General features: G+C 35.9%; 1 protein-coding gene across 1 annotated transcript in view; it reads left to right on the plus strand.

Moving 5' to 3' along the window:
* Positions 1-24,000, plus strand: part of LOC149255985 (myosin-15-like) — a 373,652-nt gene that overhangs the window by 157,417 nt on the left and 192,235 nt on the right. Inside the window, exons 17-22 of the mRNA XM_089460621.1 lie at positions 8,291-8,422; positions 8,698-8,807; positions 9,114-9,174; positions 9,423-9,600; positions 11,626-11,831; positions 21,409-21,528. Coding sequence (XP_089316747.1) covers positions 8,291-8,422; positions 8,698-8,807; positions 9,114-9,174; positions 9,423-9,600; positions 11,626-11,831; positions 21,409-21,528 — 807 coding nt within the window. The remainder of the gene's footprint in view (positions 1-8,290; positions 8,423-8,697; positions 8,808-9,113; positions 9,175-9,422; positions 9,601-11,625; positions 11,832-21,408; positions 21,529-24,000) is intronic.

Here is a 24,000-nt window from a genome sequence, read left to right on the forward strand (position 1 = left end):
TGGAACTAGGGAACACTTATCTTCCTCCCACATTCTTCTACGCCCACCTTGAACTTTGTAAAAACATCTAAAGCATCTCACTCTCTCTCAATCATGAAGACCCACAACATTTGTGAAAAAACATCAAATACCAAAAATGTTTGTACTTGATAATGCTGATGTAGTTGTATATATTAAATGATTTGGGAACACACCCTGAAATGTGAACAGGATTATCACAGCTTACAAGCAGAGAGTATAAACCCCAAAATGATCTTGCATTCACTTCAAATAAGCAATGTACATCATGAAACAGCCATACATTAATTTAAATGCAAGAGAAAGCAACAGTGATACAATGGGATAGATGAATCTGGTTTTTGAATTAGCAAGATACCCTCCAGTACAGTGGCCGAGTCAGATTGTAGTTTCAGCAGCGTATACCAGGTAGTTGTCTCCACTGTAATATATCATTTGTTCAATGCTTCAGCTTTTAATTAAACCCAGAGACACTTGTACACCAGCATAGGAAATTCGTGAGGCTTTAGCCTAGCACGCAGAGGCCCTTCTTGGTTGTCCTTATGCCAACTCGCCTCGCCAAGCGGAATTTCATTCTGACTGTAACTACGATCAGCCACCCATGTCTACGTTCAGCCAACCATGTCACATGATATTGTTAAAGGTAGATTACGGCCCTCTGTGAGGAAGAGCATGTCCAGCAATTAAAGATGGTCCACAGCCTAAGTCAAAGTATGAAATTTGACCCCTTCAAGTCCAAGACTCATTCTCTGGTAACAAAGATACGACCCAGCAAGTGGTGACTCTCCCAACTAACAAAAAGAGGTAAGTCGGCTCCCTTTTTACCCAGCTGAGAAATCCATCCAGCAAGGAAAAATGAGACTCTAACCCTGTAAGTGCTTCAACAACTCGTCCAATAACACCAAAAAACTTGTTCTGCATGGCTTTAATTTTTAAATAGCATGTTCATCACCATTATTACTATTTAGTTGATCTCTAACAATGGTTATGTTTGTTGACTATTTAAGCTTTCCTTTGATAAGGTTGTTATTGCAAAATTTAGCACTCTGGTGCAAAGCCTCACTAAGCAATGTAGATTAAGAGAAATAATGGGAGAGTTACCACTGTCATCTCAGCAACTATTCCCCTCGTTTCTGTGGTTGGATACAATCCGCGCAAGGGAGGCTCCCTAATAGATCTTAGGGATCAAGTAACCCAAATAGACTTAGGCTAAATTCCCCCTAAGGATTATACTACAAGATTCACCCAAGGACAAGCATGCAAAGATTAGGGTTTTTGATGATAGAAGGTATAATTTAAAGAAAGCGAGTTCAAATGTCAAGATGCTTAAATGTAGAGGGCTTAGTTTGACCAATAGAGGGTCAAATAGGTTCCCAAAAATATGCAATTAAGAAATTACACTTTGTTGCTATAAACGAGGATTTGAATAAGCTATTTACAACATGCAAATATCTCTAACAATCAAATAGCCACTAAACATATAATAAACAAGTGGAAAGTTGGGGTGAACAAATCTTGATTTTTGTAGCCTCGGAAGGTCTTCTACATTGGCTTGGTGTCTTAGCTTGTAGAAGATATTTGATTACCTCTTTAGATGCTTGCTTGGAGTAAGTGATATTATGATTTCTTTCCTAAGGTAACTTAGGTAAAGTACAATAACTAATCTAATTAATTATTGTGGACTATAAGGCTAAAGTTCTAAGGTAAATAATAAAATTATTTAAGTGACTTGGATATGATCTCGATTCTCAACTGTTGTTCTCAAGTGAGGCTTAGGACTTAATCCTAGCCATTGATCACTTAAGAGATTAGGGTTAGAGATTTTGGCTTAATGAGGTTATTAAATAGGCCTAAGGGAGAGGTGAAGACACATGATTGTGGATGAAGCGGTTTTCTCTAGAGTGAGAGGTTTGACTAGATTGAAGAAAAGTGAGGAGAATTGCAATAAGGAAGAGATGGGAGGAGAAGTGCAATAGGGAATCTCTAGAGAAATTTAGGGGGGCTTAGTTCAGGAAAGAGGGATAGGTCTAATTCAATGGTGCCTATTTCCTTGAGGCCAATTTTCCTAGTGGGGTTGAGTTTCCAGGCTTCAAGAGGATTGATTTCCTTGAGGTCGATTTTCCTAGTGGGGTTGAATTTCCAGGTTCCCAATAATTGTATTTTTTTGTGTGTTCTCTGTGGGTCTTGTTGTCGCTCAAATTGTACTAGTGAATGCGACAACGACTCAAGGTGGGGCTGTCAGTCTGATCCTTGCCCTCTCCGTTTTAGCTATCTCCCTACAACAGGCTAGTCCCTATGAAATGTGAAGATGAAAGGCCTGTCGACAATTGACAAGTCTAGGAGACACAACTGAATGGCCTAGTGGCTTGGTTAATCTAGCAACTTTAATGATTTAAAGTTTAAGGCCATGGAGGAAAGAACAGGTCAAGAAGAACATGATCCTAGAGATCTCTTACAATTGATAATTCAAGGGCAACAACATATAGCCAATTTGCTAGCTCAAGGACATTAGCAATTTGCCCAAGGATAATAGCAGATGACAAAACTCATTGTCCAGGCCATGCATAGCATAGGTAACAATGCTGCTAATGGTTTGAATGTTGGTAACAGGAATGGTGCTGAAGGGAGCAACATCCATAATCCAAAGTTTTTCAATACTTTTGTTCAATCCAACAGTCGGGAAACTAGTAGAAGGAGCCATGGGCCCTTACTACCTCAGTTTTTGGACAATCAAGAGGAAACAAACCCACAAATAGCCAAACAAAATGTCTTTACAGGATACCTCTGAGAATATGCAACATTGGGAGAAAATGTTCGAGCACACATGACGTTCAATGAATACAACAATATTACGTATATACACAAGCCCAAGGCAACAAAATTTGGATCTAATGTGTAAGATGGGGAACTTATCCATTCCCTCCTTTGATTGATCAACAAATTGTTCAACAGGCGCTTGGGTGCAAAAACTGGACACCTAGTTCCGACTTAATCCCATGTTGGAAGTTGACGCTATTCAATTTTCCACTTGACATTCGGAAGGGGAGGCACATGAATGGTGGTACCATGGATTGGTCAACTTAGGACATGTCAATATTATTTCTTATGTAGATTTTATGCAAAGGCTGATAGATTGATTTTAGTTTTCAATTTATTGATTGTGGGCATTTGATAAATAAACTACGGTGACAAACTAGTCAGTCTCTTTGCTGAATCAGAAAAATTGGAGGGACCCAAGAACTACATGACTTGGCATTGTCATATGCAAAATACATTAGTCTTTAATGATTTGTGGAAAGATATTTGTAATGGAGACAAAGCTCCAATTAAGCCCATTGATGCTAGAGAACTAGCAAAATGGGAAGTAAGAGATGAAAAGGCACTTGCATTGTTGACATCTTCAGTGACTGATGAGCTCTATATTCATATTGGAAGTGTATATGATACTTGGATTGCATGGACAACTTTTAAAAAGATGTTTGATACTCAATCTGAAGAAAAAAGGGTTGAACTTCATACTAAATTGCTCAATCAAAAAATGGTTGAAGGGGGCGATATTTTGGAGTACATCTCTCATTTGAAAAATATCCAGCAAGAATTTCAAAAAGTTGGTTTTAGAGATGTGGAAAAAAGTTTAATGACCATGATCTTGATGGAGGGTCTGCCACCCTCCTATAAATGCTTTCTAGAAACATTACAAATTGCTGATAAAATGGCGAATCAAATTTTTTATTTCCTTAGTTACTTGTTCCAACATGATAATACATTCTGTAAAAAGGAGGACTTGGGGGATGATCTTCTCCTTACTGAATCAAGGAAAGGGGAAAGCTCAAGAGGGGCAGGCTCCTCAAATGAAAATACAAGAGATAGAGGAGAAAGAAGCTCATACAATACAATAGGAGGAAGTAATTATAATGAAAATACAAGAGGAAGAGGTTGGTCCAGTGATAGTTATAGAGGAAGAAGAAGAAGTCAAGACATTGGCCATGGTTGTGGAAGAAGCCAAGGAAGAGGAAGAAATGTCAACATCAATAATACTTCAGGAGATCTCAACAACATTTTCAAAAAGTTGAAGGAATGACTCAACCTAAATGCAAAAGATGTCTTGACATTTGACATGTGGTCGAAGATTGTAGGACAGGAAATGAGAATTTGCTGAAGAATAAACAAAATTTCAAACAACACTTCAAGTCTCATGCTCCAAAATCAACTTAGTATGCAGAAATTGAAGAAGATGATTATATATTCACAACAACAGAGGAAAATAAATGTGCATATTCAGTGGCCACCAACAAATTGTCAAGATAGGAATCCCAAGACAATTGGATACTTGATACAGGAGCTACTCAGAATATGTGTTATAGAAAATATTATTTTTGGAGATATCAAGATATGGAACTAAATGCAATTTATTTGGCAGATTGTAGATCTCATACACCTGGAAAGGATCCGTCGGTTTTTCTATTCCTGGAATTGGAATAGTGTAACTTTAAAATTTATGGTGTGTTCCAACATTAAAGAAAAAAATTGTTGTCCTTGGTACTCATTAGACAAGGAGGCCTTCAGATTATCATGGAAGATGGATGGATCATAATTAATTTAGTTAAAAAAAAATTCAAAACAAAAATGAAGATGGAGAACTTCTATGGTTACTGGGAACAATCATTTCTCACAAACAAGATTTGGAAACATTAGGGGATTTATTTCCTAGCTCTCTGGGATTATAGCACTACAGATTTGGACGCTTGAATTTTGAAAGCCTTAGTAAACTTAAAGCAGATGAGATGGTTAAAGGATTTACCCATTTCAAAAAGGAGATTGCTAACTGTGAAGCATGTATTATTGGAAAACAAAAGATGGATCCTTTCCCGACTTGTACATGGTGAGCAAACCGATGTTTGCAATTAAAGTGACATTCAAACCGATGTTTGCAAATAATCTAAGTGACATTCAAACAGATGTTTGCAATTAATCTAAGTGACATTTGTTGTCCTATGGATCTCTTGGTGCATGCAAATACTTTATTCTTTTCATTGATGGTTTTACAATGATGACTTGGTTGTATTTTCTGAAGGAGAAAGCAGAGGCCTTTGACAAATTCATACAATTTCAACTATTAGTTGAAATGCCACCAAGAAAAAGATTGCCACTTTGAGAACAGATAATGGGTGCAGATTTACTTCAAATGAATTCAACGGTCATTGTAGGAGAAATGGAATAATAAGACAGCTAACCAATTCTTGTACTCAGCAACAGAAAGGAGTCACAGAAAGAATGAATTACACATTGATAGGAACGACCAAATCTATGTTGCATTTAAAGGGGTTAAGCACAGGATATTGGGCAGAAGCAGTTCATACAATTGTTTATCTAAGGAATAGATCTTCCACATTAGTCTTAGATGGAATTACTCCATTTGAAGCTTGGTATGGTGCTAAGCCTTCAGAGAATCATCTTTGAGTTTTTGGCTCCACTTGCTATGTGTTAGTTCACAAGGAGAAGTATGAAATGCATTCTTCTTGGATACTCAAATGAAAAGAAAGGATACAAATTGTTATCTCATGGGATGTTTATTATTAATTGGAATGTTGTCTTTGATGAGACAGAAAGTCGAACAGTGCATGGGCTTGATAATCTCCTTAGTCACTTGGAAAAGAAAGTAGACAAAACAATTCCTCAAGGAAAGTCAAATTGGATTGAGAAGTACTTAGCCCCCAGTATGGATATTCATGAGTTAGATAACTCTTCTTCAGATAATGATTCTTCAACACAGTACAAATCTGTTGTAGTAGCTTCACAACAGGGACAACAGAGCAAGCCAAAACGGTTCACACAATTACTAAAAGATGTTCATGAAGATGAGCCACACAAGACAAGGGCTAAGAGTTCATCTCAATCAAAATTTTCCTTAGTCACTTATTACTCCACTGAATTGTCAACTTTTGCAGAAGCAATGAAGCATAAGGAATGGGATCTGGCAATGGTGGATGGATATCACTGTAATTGCAATTGGAACATGGAAACTTGTAGATTGTCCAACATATGTGAAACCAAACAGTTGCTAGTGGGTTTATCGAATCAAGTATAAAACAATATAAAGCAAGACTTTTGGCTAAATGCTTTTGTCAAAAAGAAGTGATTGACTATGAAGAAACGTTTGCCTTAACAATAAAATGGAATGCAATAAGAATGGTGATAAATTTGGCTGCACAGTTTGAATGGAAACTTCATCAAGTGGATGTGAAAAGTGTTTTTCTTAATGGTGATTTGAAGGAAGAAATCTATATGACTCAACCCCGAGGATTTGAAGTTGAAGGGATGGGGCATAAAGTTTGTAAACTCATGAAAAGTTTATACGGCTTGGAACAAGCACCCAGAGCATGGCATGCCAAATTTTATGAATACCTTAGGCACATTGGTTTTCATTGGAGTGAGTTTGATGATATTCTTTATTTCAGGATGAAATGATAAAACTTGTTTATCATGGTTCTTGATGTTGATGACTTAAATGTTACAGGCGATCATGAAGATCACATCAAGCAGGTGAAACATGAACTTCAAAAGGGATTCAAAATGACAGATTTGGGGCCACTTTGGTACTATCTTGGAGTAGAAGTTTCACAACATTGTCATCAAATCTTCCTTAGTCAAACCAAGTATTCTACAGATTTGTTGAAGAAGTTTGGCATGGTAGATTGTAAAACCTCACTTACTCCTATGGAACAAAACCTAAAACTTCCAGAATTTGAAGGGGGGCATTGGTAATCAGTACAAGCTGTCAACTATTGATTGGCAACCTCATTTACTTGACAACTACCTGTCCAGATTTGTCATATGCAGTCAACATTCATTCGAGATTCATACATGTGCCTAGAGCAAATCACTGGAATGCAACAAAACGTGTCCTAAGTACATACAGGGAACACAGGATTTTGTTCTTCTCTATAAGAAGAATAAGAACATTACACTTATTGCTTATTGAGATGCAGATTTTGCAAGTGATATTGATGGCAGAACATCAACATCAGGCTATTTAATGAATACAGGTTCAACAATAGTTTCTTGGAGTTGTTAAAAGCAGGCAACAATGGCATTTTCCTCAGCAGAGGCAAAATACATCTCAGCTTGGGAATCAACATGCGAAATTGTTTGGCCATGTAGAATTTTGCAGGATATTGGTGCTATTTAGAAGGGACTGACAACATTATTCATTGATAAAGAAGAATCTGATTTTCTCATAATAAAACCATGCGTGTCGACAACAAGTATCACTTCATCAGGTCTATAATCAAGAACACTAACATCAAGCCATTAGGAAAAATAAAATTTACGAAGTTCAGGGAAGAACTTTGCATTTGTAAAAATAAATTTAAGGATCAAAGTGGGGGAATGTTAACCTCACAATCCTAATGTTTATTTAGTTGTTTGGTTAAAGAGTTTTCCTAGATTAATAAAGTTATTATAAAATGTGTTATTTTTAGAATAATAAAGTTAATTGTAGAATTTTTGTATTCCCTAGAAGATAGATAGTTCTTGTCAAAACCTTGTCATAGTGATTATCTTTGAGTTGTTGATCAAGGACACATGACATGTTGAGATGAGGCTAGAGAGATTATGTATATGCTATGCCTCTCACCCCTTATGTAATGTTTTATCTCTGATTAATAAAAATATGTGTCTGAGGACACTTCTGCTAAATTTATTAAGGGGAGGATGCCAAGCGCTCTATACTATCATGAAGACCATCAGATGAAGATGCCAATACAATGTCAAACATTCCCAAAGGAGCTAGGGCATTCCTTTATTCTTTAAATTCTAACCTAATCTATCACAACTATATTAAGTACATTATGACTTATATCATGTGATCATTATTCTAAGGTATCTCTAGCAATGCTGACAAAATTCTACTGCCAAGATCTGATAGAGGAGTATTTGTTAGACATTAATTTTAAGCAGATAATTTTTTTTGGATTACATCTATGTTGTGATGTTGATCAAGTTTGTTTAGAAAATGATATTTCCTTCTTAACACACAGATGCTGAAGCATATGTGGGATGCAGTTACGTGTACTCTTTTGACATTCACACAGTAGATAATTAACTCTTTTCAAGATTAATGGCCAAAATAATTTGAGCTTTGTTTATTAATTTTCATCTTGGAACGTTGTTTGATTTCTGTGTGAATTTTCTATCTGTTCATATTTTGGTGAATGAAGCTACTTGAAAATTGTCTTCTGAACTGAGATTGTCGTTTGTTTCATTTTGTCAGCAACAACTGCAAGCTCTGTTGGAGACACTAAGCTCCACTGAACCGCACTTTATACGTTGTGTCAAACCCAATGCAGATAACAAACCATGGAACTTTGAGAACAAAAGTGTGCTGCATCAACTTCGTTGTGGGGTCAGATTTCTCATGAAGTTGAATCAATATGTAGATTGAGTTTTGTGTATCTATTATCAAGCTTTTGATAGGTCAATTATATTCAGTCAGGGACTGCATTTTTCTTGATTGTTGTTGGGCATGTTGGATAGATATGTGCCACAAACATCACGTACTTTCAGTTGATGCTCTTCTTTTGTCACTTACTTTCTAATGCTTTTAATGCTAGAGTCATTCATGAGTTGTGTTTCCTTAGACTTATTTTCAGAGATGTGATAATAACTTTGTTTTATCAGGGAGTTCTGGAAGCAGTACGGATTAGCTGCGCGGGTTATCCAACACGATGTACATATGATGAATTTTTAGATCGTTTTGGGTTGCTAGCACCTGAGATGATTGATGGAAAGTATGAATATTCATGCTACATGATTTAGTGATTATCTTTTTGCAACCAGGGAATGTTTTACTGTGGAATCTGAATATAACTTGGAATGTAAGGATATATTTGGGAAATATATTGTATGATTGTATAACATACAAGAAAAAAATAGGTGAAGTTAATGGGCATTGTTGGTTCTGTTATGTAGCCATAATCATATTTTGTCTATCTGGAAGTTGGAATGGCTTTTCTGATTTTTGAAATAGAAACTGTTATCAGTGACTAATGTGTTAATATTTTTATTTTGGTATGTGTTCATTGTTGTTTCTTCAGCTATGACGAGAAAGCTGCCACAGAAAAGTTGTTAGACAAACTGAACCTTAGCAATTACCAAGTAAGTTTCTCCATCTTAGTTTTTAGAAACACAGTTGTTTTCTTGCTGTATTTTAAGGATCTACCTTGACGATTGTTATAATAGTCTTTCTTATGTGAGTTTTACATGCAGTAGAAGTGCAACTAATTGTTGAGATTTAAGAATTGATGCTTAATTTCATGGAGCTTGAGGCTTTTATTTCTTATTGTTTCAATTGCTACATAATGAATCATTTGTTTGCCTTGAAAAATGCCTTGTATTATTCATAGTTGGGGAAAACAAAGGTTTTCCTCAGAGCTGGGCAGATAGTTGAGTTGGATACCCGAAGAGCAGAAGCTCTCAATAATGCTGCAAAACGTATTCAACGGCAAGTGCGGACCTTTATTGCACGCAAGGAGTTCATACGGACATGCAGGGCTGCGATTAATATTCAAACTTATTGCCGAGGTAGGTATTTTTGGTTTTTCTTCAGAAGTATTAACAGCATCATTACTTTAATCAGGGTTTATTATTTATATTAAAGATTGAACATAAATTGCATGCTAAAATAAAGATTGGTTGCAGTTTTCCTTTCGTGTTCTTTGAAATTCTCATGACGTTCATTTTCTTGTTTCTGTATTACCTGATATCTCGTAGGTTTGGCCATAAAGATTGTCTAAAGCAATACAAATTGCTATTTATTTTTCTGTTCCCTGTGTTGTGTATAGTAGGGAAAACTAAGGTGAACAGGTTTAGTCCATAGATGCAAAAAAATGCAATAATGTGACTATTTTGTTTTATTATTACTTTTGAAGTTGTAAACACAAGACAATCTGGTGTTGGTTCTTGTTCTTCTTATTTATTTGCTGCAGGTTTTGTACGCCATTGCAAAGTTTTGTTTCCACATGTTTCAAGGCTTCCCACGTTTGTCACATTAGAGTTACCTGTCTCTGCATGCTTGAAGTCTTCCCACTTTTGTATTAGTAGAGTTACCTGTCTCCGCATGCTTCAAGCCTTCCCACCTTCGTGTAATTAGATTTATCATTCCGTTATCTTTCAAAAGTGGATGATGTATTTCTATTTGTATATGGATTCAGTGCCCTATATTCTTGCAATGCAGATATCCAGTTTGAAATTTTTGTCATTTGTTGATTTTCAAGTATTGACATTGCAATTTAATCATTGGAAGATTAGATTAGTGATTTCTGAAGAATGAAATTTATATAGTCTCAGAGAAAACACATTTGTTGGACTTCTGTTATTTATGCATACAGTTGCTTTGGGGTATATGAGGTTTGGATATACCTTAAAGAAAGGTATTATGCATATTCATGGTCAACTGAATGAGATTGTTCATTGCACAGAAGAGAATTTTATTCTTGTTGAACTGGCATGAGTTTGGGCATGAATCCTCACTCCTTTTGAGTTGTTCCAGAACATTATTTTAATGGGTTATATTACATAGGATGCAACAAAAGTTAGTCCATTTCAATTTCAAGCTAATCACTCACAAAAACTAGTACTTTCCTGTTTGTGGTACTGGAACAGTTTTAAGACTATATCATGGTACGTATAATGGTACTATTTGCATTTATTATTGCTGGTTTATGTTTGTTTTTTTTTTTTTTTTTTTCACATGTGGTTCACGGATACCCATGGTCACTGGGTAGCCGCTACGTCCACGGTAAGAACTGGGTAGATCGAACCCCGAAGGGGATCACACCCCTCGGCCTATGCTGACCTGACCCCAAGAGCTTTCGGGAATTGACCCTGTGACCTCCCGATTGGCGAGGCACTGATTTGACCGGTTGAGCTAACTCTTGGGGGATGGTTTATGTTTGTTATATGAAAAGGAAATTTCTTTATGTAATGGTAGTGTTTACATCTCTTGTTGTTGGTTTATTTCTGTTATATGATCAAGAAATTGGCTTGACATTGTTACGTTGAGCTCTTGTCTGTCAAATGACACACCTGCTTTAGTTCAAATTGCATATGCAATTGTAATCTCTGTAACTCCCTTTTTGGTTCAGACAGTAGGTTTTTTTGAGGTTCTTTCAGATTAGTTACATTCATCTGTGATACCTATATGCTTGAAATTTTGAACCGCTAATGTCCTCGTGAAGTTGCCCAGAGACAAGTTGTCTAGAGACTTCTTGGACAACATGGAAACACACTTGCATAGTTTTTGTTGAGTCCTGATTATAAATCTCCTTGGCTTACGTTGTTTGCAATCCTCATGTAAAATCATGCTGATGCCTTTCTGTTTCTTGTTTCTGATTTGACATTGGTTTCAAACTGGTAATATACCCTCTTAGACAACGAGTTTAATATATGTAATGAAGGTAAAAATGCTGAACAGAGAAAATAAGAAAAACCGCCCAGAATCTAAATACATGAGAGAGAGTTTCTACAAATTTGATTTTTTCTTTTGACATTGATTATGTTCTCAAAATTTGAATCTAAAAAATCTCATACAATTATTTGGATGGATAGGATGCATTGCTCGGAAGTTTTTTGAAGCTAAACGAAGGGAAGCTGCAGCTATTTTTATTCAAAAGAATACTCGTAAGTGGCTTATGCGGAGAGCATACATGCGCCTCCATTCAGCAGCCATTGCTATACAGGCTGGAGTTCGTGCATCTTTTGCACGTCAAGCATATTTTATGAAAAAAAAAACAATTGCTGCAGTTAAAATTCAGGTGACATTGCTAAGCTGGAGGCATTTTGATTTCAGTAGTATTGCTCCTAACAATTTATTGGCATATGTAACTAATTTTTGGTTCAGTTATAATGTTTGAGTGCATCTATTTATATATTATGTATGTAGGTATATTTTTGATGTGCTAGAGTGGTCCTGGTGTGACATGCAGTTAAATTTGTAGATGAAACTTGAAGCTTGTTATAAGAAATTTAAGAGAATTGGTAATTTTGCCTTACATAGATGAAGTTATGAGTGATGTTGTTAAAGCTGATCTAGTTAATCAACATGCATGGTCTGAATGTGTGTATTTGAATAATTCTTTTTTTAAATTATGGCAATGTTTCTGCATTCAACCAGAATACAGTTGTGTAACTGTGTAATATGATGGAATAAACAGCTTCTCCCTTTTCAATTGCAAGGAAAACTTATTAGATCCATTAGTATACTACTATACTGTGCAGGAATCTGAAATCTGCTGCAGATCTATGTAGATCTGCTCACATGCAAGCATATTCTTTGATTCCAGCTATAGTGAGTGTTGTCGCTCAAATTGTATAGGCACTGTGACAATGACTCGGTTGGGGGATGTCAACCTGATCCCCAACCTCTTTGTTCTGGCTGTCTCCCAACAGCAGGCTATGGGGGGTAGACTCTATGGAAATGCAATAAAGAAGGGCAAATTGGGAACCAACTAGTCCGGGAGACACAATTGAGTGGCATAGCACCTGGTTAAATCTAGCAAAATTTTAAGGATTAGATTGAATTTATATTTTGAGACTAGTGCCTTATTGAGTCAACACTCTGTTATGAATAAATATATAGGAAATAATGTAAAATAACGTAAATGGTAATAATCATAAATAATGATTAGTTAATTAGTAATTAGGTTGAAGGGTCATGTCTAAATGAGACATGACTCTCCATGAAGAGACACTTGCTTGGTATATAAGCAAGCCTCTTGTTCTCATTGTGTAATCATTTTTATTCATAAATTTTTAATATATATATATATATTTATATCTTCATGGATATTTTTATATTCCAAGTCTTCTGGATTAATTAATCTGTAGAAGGAAATTTGTTTGCCTCATTTGGTATCGGAGCCACGTTTGGCTGATCACCAGGCTTTTGGCCATCAACCTATTATCAACCTTGTTGTCGTCGTGATCTAGGTGTTTCGCCAGTCATGGAGATTCTCCATTCCACTAGATTTTCCGTTAGGCCTTTGGCCATTTAAAAGATTTAAAAAAATATATAGAGGAATTATTCAAAAAATAAAAATAAAAAAAGGGTCGTGAAAAAAAATAAAAAAATCCAAGCTTGAAAAAAAATATTATAAAAGACTATATATATATATAAAACAAACAAACAATTATACAAAAAAAAATTCACATTAACTGGTAGCCGACAGCCTGGACAACAACCGGCTGAGCAGGCACCGCGGACACATAGTCAGCCGACAACCCTGCGAAATCCCCGTCAGCCTCCACCTCGACTGCGTCCAATAATCATCGTCCCACGACCTCCAACAGCCCTCGTAGTTCATTGCGGCCACCGCACAGCCACTGCCGATCAACCTGGAACTAAATCCGTAAGCTGCCAAAGAAAACGACGACCACTCCCCAGCTTCTTGAAACCACCACATCCTTCGTTGCCTGCACAATCTCTGCTGCCGTCCGTCGCACCTACACCGCACAGCCACTAAAGCCGCAACTTAGCCACAAACTGCCGTTATGTAAGTCCATCAACACCTATCCTTCCATTCGCTTGACATAAAATGCATGGAAAACCTCTCCACTACCACACGACTATACCTCTGCAACCTTAGCGACCACAGTCGCCTTGAAACCTTGCGACCATCTTTCACTGGTCCCTGTCCCACTCTCTCGTCAGCTGCCTTCCCCGTCATTGTTCACATGTTCACACTCCCTGTGTTTCTCGTCATTGTGTTGCCTAAACCTCATGTCTCTGCCCTGTTTGCCTTCCTATGACAACGGTTCTTCATTGTCCATTTCATGTGGCAATCCACACACTAAAAAAAAAAAATCCTAGTTGAGCATAAATCCGACAATCCGCCAGACAAATTTCTTCCATCGAAAAGTTGTCATAGTGGTCAACCGTTGTATCGGTCAAACATTCGAGCACCCATGAAAATTGCCCGTGCCCCTCCACCACTTCGTTTCATGTTCAAAAAGACATTTACTTTATATATATATATATTAAAAAAATATTTAAAGCCAAAAAACCTTAAAGGTTTTATAAAAAAATTATTTGAAAAAAAGGTGGTGATATATACTAAAAACTTTTTATTAAGTAGTCGATATATATCCAAGTGCCTAGTTATAAAATTATAAGGAGGTTTGGAAGCATCCAAAGATTATTCAAATTTACCTAGTATTAGTCAATAAACTTGTCGACGAAAGGAAAAATGGAGTTTAAATCAAAGATCAAAGAAGGAAGATTTTCAGAAACCTCAATTGGTTATGCTAAAATACTATTTAAAATTAAAGTTACTATTGCAGGAAAAGATGTCACTATTGCTATCTCTCCTGTCGAAGATAAAAAATATATAACGCCTAAAATCGCAAACCAATTAGTAGTTCCAGAGTCAAATAAAATCGAAAAATTAGACCGTTTAAAAAAACAATACGAAATAACTGATTTGCAGTTAAACATTGGCAATTATACATTTATATCACAATTCTTGGTTCAATCCGTATTGACTGACCCAAGTGACATTATTCTGGGATCCCCATGGATGGAAACCCTAGGTTCTTTCATCCTGAACATGAAAAAAAGTTTTTGACATTTTGATACAAAAAGAAAAAAATAACATTTCAATATGTTACATTGAAGCCAAATTTAGTAATGCCAGATGACATACAAGATATTTCAAAAGTAATTTTTCAAGAAGGTAAAAATGTTCTACAAAATATGCAAAGAGAAGTTGACAAGATCACTGCTGACAAAAATGAAGAAGTTCCTCAGCTTAAAAACCATAGTGAAAAATTACTGACACAAATTAAGAAACTTAAGAAGGATAAAAATTCATTGAAAAAAAGGTACAACAACTTATCGAGAAGGAAGCAGCAAATGTAGGAATTCAAGTTGACAAAAAAACAATAGATACCGGTGCAGTGAATGTCACAATTCAGGAAGAAGACAAGCAAGTTGAAGAAAATGCAAACTTAGATGTTGCAGTTCAGACAATGAACATCCCAAGTGAATGTTCCGTAACCAACTCAACGACATCTTTGCCAGAAGAAAATTAAAAAAATGCCACATGCCCAATAAGGGAAGTCAAACCAAAAACGTTCCATATTGACACCTGAATCATGAGAGTAGACAACTCAAACAAGCTACGTATCAGGACTATTCAAAACATAAACAACTAATTTATGTTCTAAAGAATATTGATGTAACCTCAATCCAGTCCTATGATGACAGTTCGTTAGAAAATTCTAGTGATCAGAATATTCCACAGAAGATTAATCTAGGATGGTCTGATCCCTTCTCAATGCCACAATTTTGTTTGTCACTTAGAAGATCATATCAACTTGTATTGATGAAGATCATTATTCAGAGACGAAAAGACATTCAAAACCGAAAAAGAGATCAAGCCTTTTTCATCGACAAGCTTTGAGGACAAAGCTTTTTGAGGAGGAAGGCAATGTTATGAATAAATATATAGGAAATAATGTAAATGATAATAATCATAAATAATGATTAGTTAATTAGTAATTAGGTTGAAGAGTCACGTTTAAATGAGACATGACTTTCCATGAAGAGACACCTGCTTGGTATATTAGCAAGCCTCTCGTTCTCATTGTATAATCATTCTTACTCATAAATTTTTAATATATATTTATATCCTCATGGATATTTTTATATTTCAAATTTCTGGAATAATTAATATGTAGAAGGAAATTTGTTCTCTTCACATTGTTGCTTTATAAAATTGAGACCAAGTACCGGATGGGCAACTGCTGCTTCAATGCCTTACTATCCTATATGAAATGCAATTCCTAAGACCTACGTGAAATGCAAAGATCTTGGTTAATTTTAATTAAATGCCTAATCTAAGTTTGACTTTCCCTTAACTATTTTGACGCTGGGCTCCAAGGTAGGTTGTGGGAAGGAGGTGAACAGGAAGCAAGCAATGGCTTGATTAACGATACACTTTGTTAGGCTCCTATCACCTAATGCCTCTGGCACTGTAGAGATTGTGGCTCTGACGACTGCACGGCCACCATGTTAACCACCGAAGAGTTCCGAAAACCCCTCAAGCCAAATGAGAAGGATTGTCCTAGAAATCTATCAACCAAGCCTATGCTTGGAGGTAAGTTTTTAAATGCAAGGCTAACTTGAGATGATATGCAAGGAGAGATCAGAGAATGGTTTTTAGGGTGAGATTGTTAATGCTTCAAGTACTTGACTTGTGGTTAGTTTTAGATTATATTGACAAGTACTTGTTAGTTATATTCAAGAGACAATCTCAACTATAAGAATAAAGAGTGAAGTGCCAAAAATAGATATAATGAAGATGGAACTTACTCAATCTCTTAGGAACAATCACCAATATGAGAGAAAGTACTTAGATCTAATGCTCTTTCAATGGCAAGAATCATAAAAACATGAACAATTAAAACATCTGATTACTTAGCCAATGAGATTATTATGAATATTCTCAATATTGTATTCACCAATTCCCAAGATAAATCTCTAGATGCCAAATGTTTGTTTCTAATTAGCTAAGATCCACGATATGTTTTATTCAAATGGCAAGAAAGGAAATTAGAGCACTTATTTACTTTCAACAATTGCCCAATCATTCAAATGATATGCCAATGCAATTTTCCAAAGAAACAATGAGGTTTGTAAATGCTCTTTCAACACAATATGCCAATGCAACGTTTAGCTTCTCAAAAAACTATATTATCAATGAAGACTATTAAATCTCAAAGTCAAATAAGGAAAACACCTGTGCACTCAGATTCTGAATGACACAAACGAGCAAGTTAGGCAACAAATGAGTTCATGACGTCAGTGAATAATTTATTTCTTAAGCAACCAAGTTTATTAGAGCATAAATATTCAGTGATTCAGATTATGATAATAACAGTAAGCACTGTGTTGAAACGTCAAATCATTCCAGATTTGCCTAATTCCTTTTCTTTGATTAGATCAGATAGAAAACAAAGAGAAATATACTTGTGTCACTAATGTATTCAAACCTCAGGATGCAGTGGGTACAGTTGCCTCAAAAAAAGGTTGCAGACTTATTCCAAATTACCCAATTAACTTATGAACTTATTTGAAAATGTATGAGTAATTTTGTGTCAATTGGATGAAATAGAAGTCACTGTTTCTATCAGATTTCAGCAAACTTTTAAAACAGAAATGAAGTTTTCAATTTTGCTCCAATAAAGAACACTTCACTAATGCAATTAATTCCTTTGGTTACTAGACAATTTGTGATTTATTTTTAGGGTGCTTTCATCACTGTCACGAGATAATTTCTTAGCTATAGATGAATAGTGAAGAAACAAAGGGTTTGAGGGTGCAAACCAGTGAGCCCTTTGGGCTTGGAGACACTTGCAGAAATTGTCAACAAAACCTTCCAATAGATGGTCCACCTGCAAACAAATTATTCCTGAAAATCCGAACTCAGAAAATTCTTAAGTTATGTCACAGTAGAGGCAACACTGTAAGTTTTTAAGGCAGAGATGAGGCTTTCTAAGGCAGCGTTGAGGCCCCTAAGAGCCACAGGAATGAGGACGACAGATCTGAGATAGGCCTCAAAGGCCTGCGTTAAGGTATGAAGGGCCTTGGTGGCCTCGGCAAGCAAGGCTGACAGTAGAGAGATCCCTAAAAAGGGCCTGCGTTAATCTTCCGAGAGAGGACGAGATGTGGCGTGGGAGGAAGGATAAAGGAGGTGGGTAAAATGAGGGTTTGGAAAGGAGGAATAGGCTCTGTGGAGGAAGGGAAAGGCAGGGGAAAGGAGGAAAAAGTTGACGCAGAGGAGATTGAAGGAGGGTCGAGAGTTAGAAGAGGGATTTAGGGTGGAGCGTAGGTCAAGACATGGGCAGCGAAGGAGATTTAGGCTGCCAAGAGGACAGGGAAGCTGACGACAGGGGTATAGAGGCCCAAGGCCAAGGCTAAAGGTCGAATTTTTTTACAAATTTTTAATGATTTTTTTTTTTTTTTTTTTCCAACTAAATCAATCTTACTGAGTAATCCTTCACATTAGCCCTGCAAACAAGGCTGAGATTAGATCTTTCCCTCCAGGGCCTAGATCTATCTCAAACCCCAACTCTTTTTTCTTGAATATGCTTAGATCTCCACCTGCACAAGTAAAAATAAAATACCCAAAACCTAGTATGTACAAAAATAAAAATAAACCACAAAACCCAAGAAACCCCAGCTGCAAGCAAGGGTTAGAGAACAAAATTATTTACAAAATCTATTTTATAATATTCACAATTAATCTCAAGCTCTAATTAGCAGGTCCATCTTTATGTGCACAATTAAATTGGAGATAAATGAGTAAATTTTTTTTTTTTTGGAAGCCATGATCAAGATCTCTACAAAACAAATAATGGTCAGATAGATCTCAAAAATTTAACAAAATGGGCTCTTAAGTCTCTAGACTTGGGAGTTAGCTGGTCCAACTGAACACTTCCCCTCAGAGAATCTTGATTAGATCTCTGCACACTTAAGATTAAATTTTTAGCTTCAAAAGGGGTCAAATACGTGTAAAAACTCTCAAGATCTAGAGATAGCTGCTAGGTCTATCAAATTAGATCGCTTTTCTAAAATCCAATACCTAATGCAAGATACCTGTGCAAATAGGTAATCCAACTGATGGCTAATGGAACGGAAAACTTATAAATTTAATTCAATAAAGCATTTAGGCACATGATTCAAAAAAATATTACCAGTAGACAGAAGAGGAGCACCATCATGAATAAACCCCAAAGTCTTTCATATTAGTTCCAGAAAAAATATTACAGTAACAGGGCTTGACTCAAAGCTTCATCAAAAATTTTCTGTAACTTGAGAAGCAAATGAGAAATTTTCTGTAGCTTGAGCTTTATCAAAATTTTCTGTAACCTTGAGAATGAGTCCTAAACAAACTAGGCATGACCAATTCACATGGGGGATCTAGGATACCTCATAGCCAATACTTGTACATATGATCCCATAGCCTGTACAAGTTTTTAAATTGCACATATTATGGGCTTATAATGTTGTTGTCTCTGGCAAAAATTTGTTGTGTATGCTATAGAGGATTTCAGGCATAACATGTTGTAATGATGATATGTTAAGAATTGCTCTCTTCCCACTTTATATGTACAATAGGTGAGGAAGGCATCAGACATGGACTTATGTCCATACAAGTAACCAACAATGCTACCTCACATGGAATGCTGGACAATACAAGGGTATAAAAGATGAAATGCCCCTCGTTTGTGACCTTGCACTCTCGTACAGGTTCTTAGTCTAATGATCTTTTTCCCTTGGTGGTTTGCTATCCATGTGTCATTCTAGTTGAATTGCACTTGTTCTCCTTTTCTAAATCCCAATTCTTAATGCAAGATACCTGTGCAAATAGGTAATCCAACTGATGGCTAATGGAATGAAAAACTTATAAAATTTAATTCAATAGAGCATTTAGGCACATGATTCAGAAAAATATTACCAGTAGACAGAAGAGGAGCACCATCATGAATAAACCCCAAAGTCTTTTCTATTAATTCCAGAAAAAATATAAAAGTAACAGGGCTTGACTCAAAGCTTTATCAAAAATTTTCTGTAACTTGAGAAGCAAATGAGAAATTTTCTGTAGCTTGAGCTTTATCAAAATTTTTTTGTAACCTTCAGAATGAGTCCTAAAAGGACTAGGCATGACCAATTCACATGGGGGATCTTGGATACCTCATAGCCAATACTTGTACAAATAATCCCATAGCCTGTACAAGTTATTAAATTGCACATATTATGGGCTTATAATGTTTTTGTCTCTGGCAAAAATTTGTTGTGTATGCTATAGAGGATTTCAGGCATAACATGTTGTAATGATGATATGTTAAGAATTGCTCTCGTCCCACTTTATATGTACAATAGGTGAGGAAGGCATCAGACATGGACTTATGTCCATACAAGTAACCAACAATGCTACCTCACATGGAATGCTGGACAATACAAGGGAATAAAAGTGTCGTGCTACGGTTTATGCTAACCCAAAAGATGAAATGCCCCTCGTTTGTGATCTTGCACTCTTGTACAGGTTCTTAGTCTAATGATATTTTTCCTTTGGTGGTCTGCTATCCAAGTGTCATTCTAGTTGAATTGCACTTGTCCTCCTATTCTAAACACCCCTCAAAATGTGTGTCAATGTTGTTACTATGCTTGAAAGTTCTAGTCAACATATGTGTTAATCCAAATGCTCTAGATTCAAGTTTCTAACCTCCAGGGTGTTTGTCACATAGTCTCATGCACCTAGAGCTGAGCGCCCTCCTTGAAGTGCTTGATGCTCATCCTTCGAAGTAGGTATCTCCATTATGTTCAACCAGTGGATAACATCATTAATCTCTTGATTAGGGTAATGACCTCTTAGGTATGGGTGCTATGGTAGCAATCTAAAAAAAGATGAGTATCTGCCTTCACAAAGGCATCCATTTATCCACGAAGCATTCCAGAGGGAGTAGGCAACCTAGCAATTTCTGAGCTAGGTGGAAATACTTTTGGAGTAACCTCAAAAGCTAATGTTTTTGAAAGGCCACTTCTCTGGTTAACATTAGATTTTCAAGGCAGACATTGGAAATCTATGGCAGCTTTCCTCATTGCTATGCAGGATTTATAAGTGTGGCATTTATGTTTCTATCTATGTTCTATTTGATATTTATAGGGATGGATGGTCAATTTGCACATAAGACAAGAGATCAGTTGTCTTTTTCTGATAGGACAAATCAACTGTTAAAATACGATGAACATGAATCTAGGATTTATTTAGCTTTGATTTGAGAAATGAGTTGCAATCGTGACCTATGCTGTGGCTGTTCTACTGTCTACATGCCACGAACGTTGAAATGCAAACTGCTAGTCTTATGGTGCTTTCACCCAGTAAGGAAAGAAACATAATTTTTACTGAATATACAATTAGATATAGTTTAACTTGTTTAAAATCTCAAATGTTACAAGAATTATAGTCCGGTATTTTCAACTGTTTTGTTGAGAGCTTTTGTTCAAATTGTAGCCTTAAAAAAGTTGTCAATTTCTTCTAGTTCTATGATTTAAGGTTTCAAAGTAATTTTTATAAGACTCTCAAATTCATTTGATAAATACTTTATTTATTTGGAAAATATGCCTTTTGGCTTTGTCAAATGTGATCATTTGTGACGTGTAATTGTTGAGCAAAGGGTTACAACAAATAGATCAGTGAAAATGATTTTTTTCTTAGCATGAACAGAATAGATAATTTATTGAGTCGCTTAAACTGTGATGACATTTTATTTCATTTAATGTAAATACAGTATGCACTCTCATATTTGTTACCATCTGTGTTTTTGTAGAGACAATGGTGGATGTTCAAATCTCATTCATATTTTCGCAAATTACGTGTAGCAACCATTGCTATTCAATGCGCATGGAGATGTAGGGTTGCTAGAATGGAATTCCGTAGATTGAAATTGGTAAGTATTTTTGATATAATTATAATTGCGGAGATTATAAAAACAATTTGATGTATTGCATTCAACAAAGTGATTTGTGCTATTTGTGGTGGTTAGCCATGTGAATCATTTTGCATTTCTTGAGAGTCTTAAAGACATTTTGTGGAAGCACTGTCTAGTTTGTTTGGAATACTAACCAGATTATATGATATAGGAGTTATAACATTATGGTTTTATTATTTTGATTATGTTTTTAATAAAGTAGCTTTAGGTCATCAGTTGGGACAACTATCATAAAGGTCAAACACATCATCAGGTGAAACACATCATCACCATTATTATGTTTTTTTTCCTTTTTTTTGTTAATTTGTTGGGAGAGAAAAAAATCTTTATATTTCCAGAAGAAATATGCATTTTTGTCCCCCTCAGGGGACTCAGAAAGATGGATCTATGATGATAAATGTTAACAATGATATAGTTTATAAGGGAGAAAATGCATAGTCAACTTAAACACCAGTATTAACCACTCGTGCAACAGGTTAGGAAAAATGAATTGCAAGGGTGTACCTGTCTGTCTCTCATTTCGTCTCTCATCTCCTTCATGAAGTTACCAAACTCCACTATGTATATTCGAATTTCGAACCCATGTTTAGGACATTAATTCTTGCCATTCTTTGAGCTTTTAATTCCATTGCACTTTGTTTTTTTATTCCAAAAAGTTTCCATTGCACTTCTTCTCATTACAAGTACCTTGGAGTATAATGAGGACAATTTCCTTTTACCCATTATTCTAAAAGAACTTGAAAGAGAGCAACATAGAGAGCCATTTGGCTGGTATATGAAGCATTTGATTACAAAAGAGAACAACATGCAATGCTGGCCATTATCTTCTGGTCTCTGCATAGCTATGAATTGGTATTTTTTGGGTATTTTCAAGTTAGTCCTCTATCCCCTATGACAAAGAGGCATTTTGAAGTCCATCTAGGATGGGCCTTAGAATGGCTTACTGTAGAAAAATATTTCCCTAATTATTTCTCTTGCTTATCTAGCTAGCGGTTATTTCAGTAAGGCTTTGAAATGCCCTCACACTATTATCTTATAGCATAAATTAAGCCTTTCCTGAAATACCTCGTTACAAAAAACATGGATGGTCCATTCATATTACAGTAAAATGATATCTAATTGTCTCATCCTTGTTGCTGCTGTTGATGATTGTAGATGGGCTAGGTGTCAAGCATGTAGCTCCAAAGTATCCTTAGCATACTTGCTCAATTTACTAAATATGTTGCTTTTGTAATTTAGCCCAAGTCTCACCTAGGAAAACCACATAATTAATTATGTTGGCTATTGAGCTAAAGAAACTAAGGAAAAGTAAATTGATTGGTTGAGTGAATTTGTTTAAACCTCAACTATTGATCTCATGTGGGTTAGGATTTGATTCTAGCCATCCATCACTTTGGGGCTAAGTTGCACGAAACGCCGAAACATCTAGAAGTTTCCGAAACGGGGACTGCCCGAAACGCGACCCTTGGAAAATGGAAATGCAACCGAAACGTCATCTCTCTCTCTCTCTCTCTCTCTCTCTCTCTATATATATATATATATATATATATATAGTCAAATATTAAATAACACATTATTTTCCAAGAAAATAAAGAATGAGACATATAAATGACATTTTAGAAGGAAATCCAAATTTATATTAACTCCAACAGATTGTTGGAAACACCGAGAGGGGGGTGAATCAATATTTTTTCTCAATTGTTACTTTTACCAGTTAGATCACTTATATTTAGAACACAAAAATGAACAATAGAAGTAAACACTTTTATTAATATAATCTTTATAATGAATCAAGTATAATATGGTAGGGCTCCAACATTGTTATCTCTGGAATGGCATTTTGAATTACTCATAGACTGATTCTTAAGTTACAAAATGTTCATTGGTTAACTATCAGCATCCCTGTGTTCTACAATTATGAGCTCTGTATGGCCATATACATTTTTCCGCCACTCAAATAATGAAGAATAATAAAGGAAAGGAACATCAAACCATATCCTTATCATGAACCACATGGCGTGAGTGGTCAAGAGGTAAGAATCAATGCTATTGTATGCCTCACCCAACATAATACATGACAAGGAGCACCAACAATTCTATTGCTCTGAAAAAGTGACACTGTGAGTAGAATCAAACTATATAACACAACAGATCCACATCCAGTAGCTCCATACTTTGTAAAACCTTGAAGATGGGTCCTGCGATAGTAATGAATCTTCAGTCTTGATTAACTGTGAAGTGATTCTTGCAGGGCTGCATTATGGAGCATGCCTGTTTTCTAGCCATTTCTTTTTCAATTTCACTGAGAGCCAGATATACCACAAAGGAACACATACTGCAGGAAAACTTATCCAGTTCTATCCAATGTTAACATTGATCTGATAAAAGGCTGCTTCCTAGTCAGATTCACATGGCAATGCACTAATGCAA

The sequence above is a fragment of the Pinus tabuliformis genome, chromosome 7, assembly GCF_031772625.1.
Source record: "Pinus tabuliformis cultivar Carrire ecotype Pingquan chromosome 7, CPIR1, whole genome shotgun sequence".
NCBI classification, from domain to species: domain Eukaryota; kingdom Viridiplantae; phylum Streptophyta; class Pinopsida; order Pinales; family Pinaceae; genus Pinus; species Pinus tabuliformis.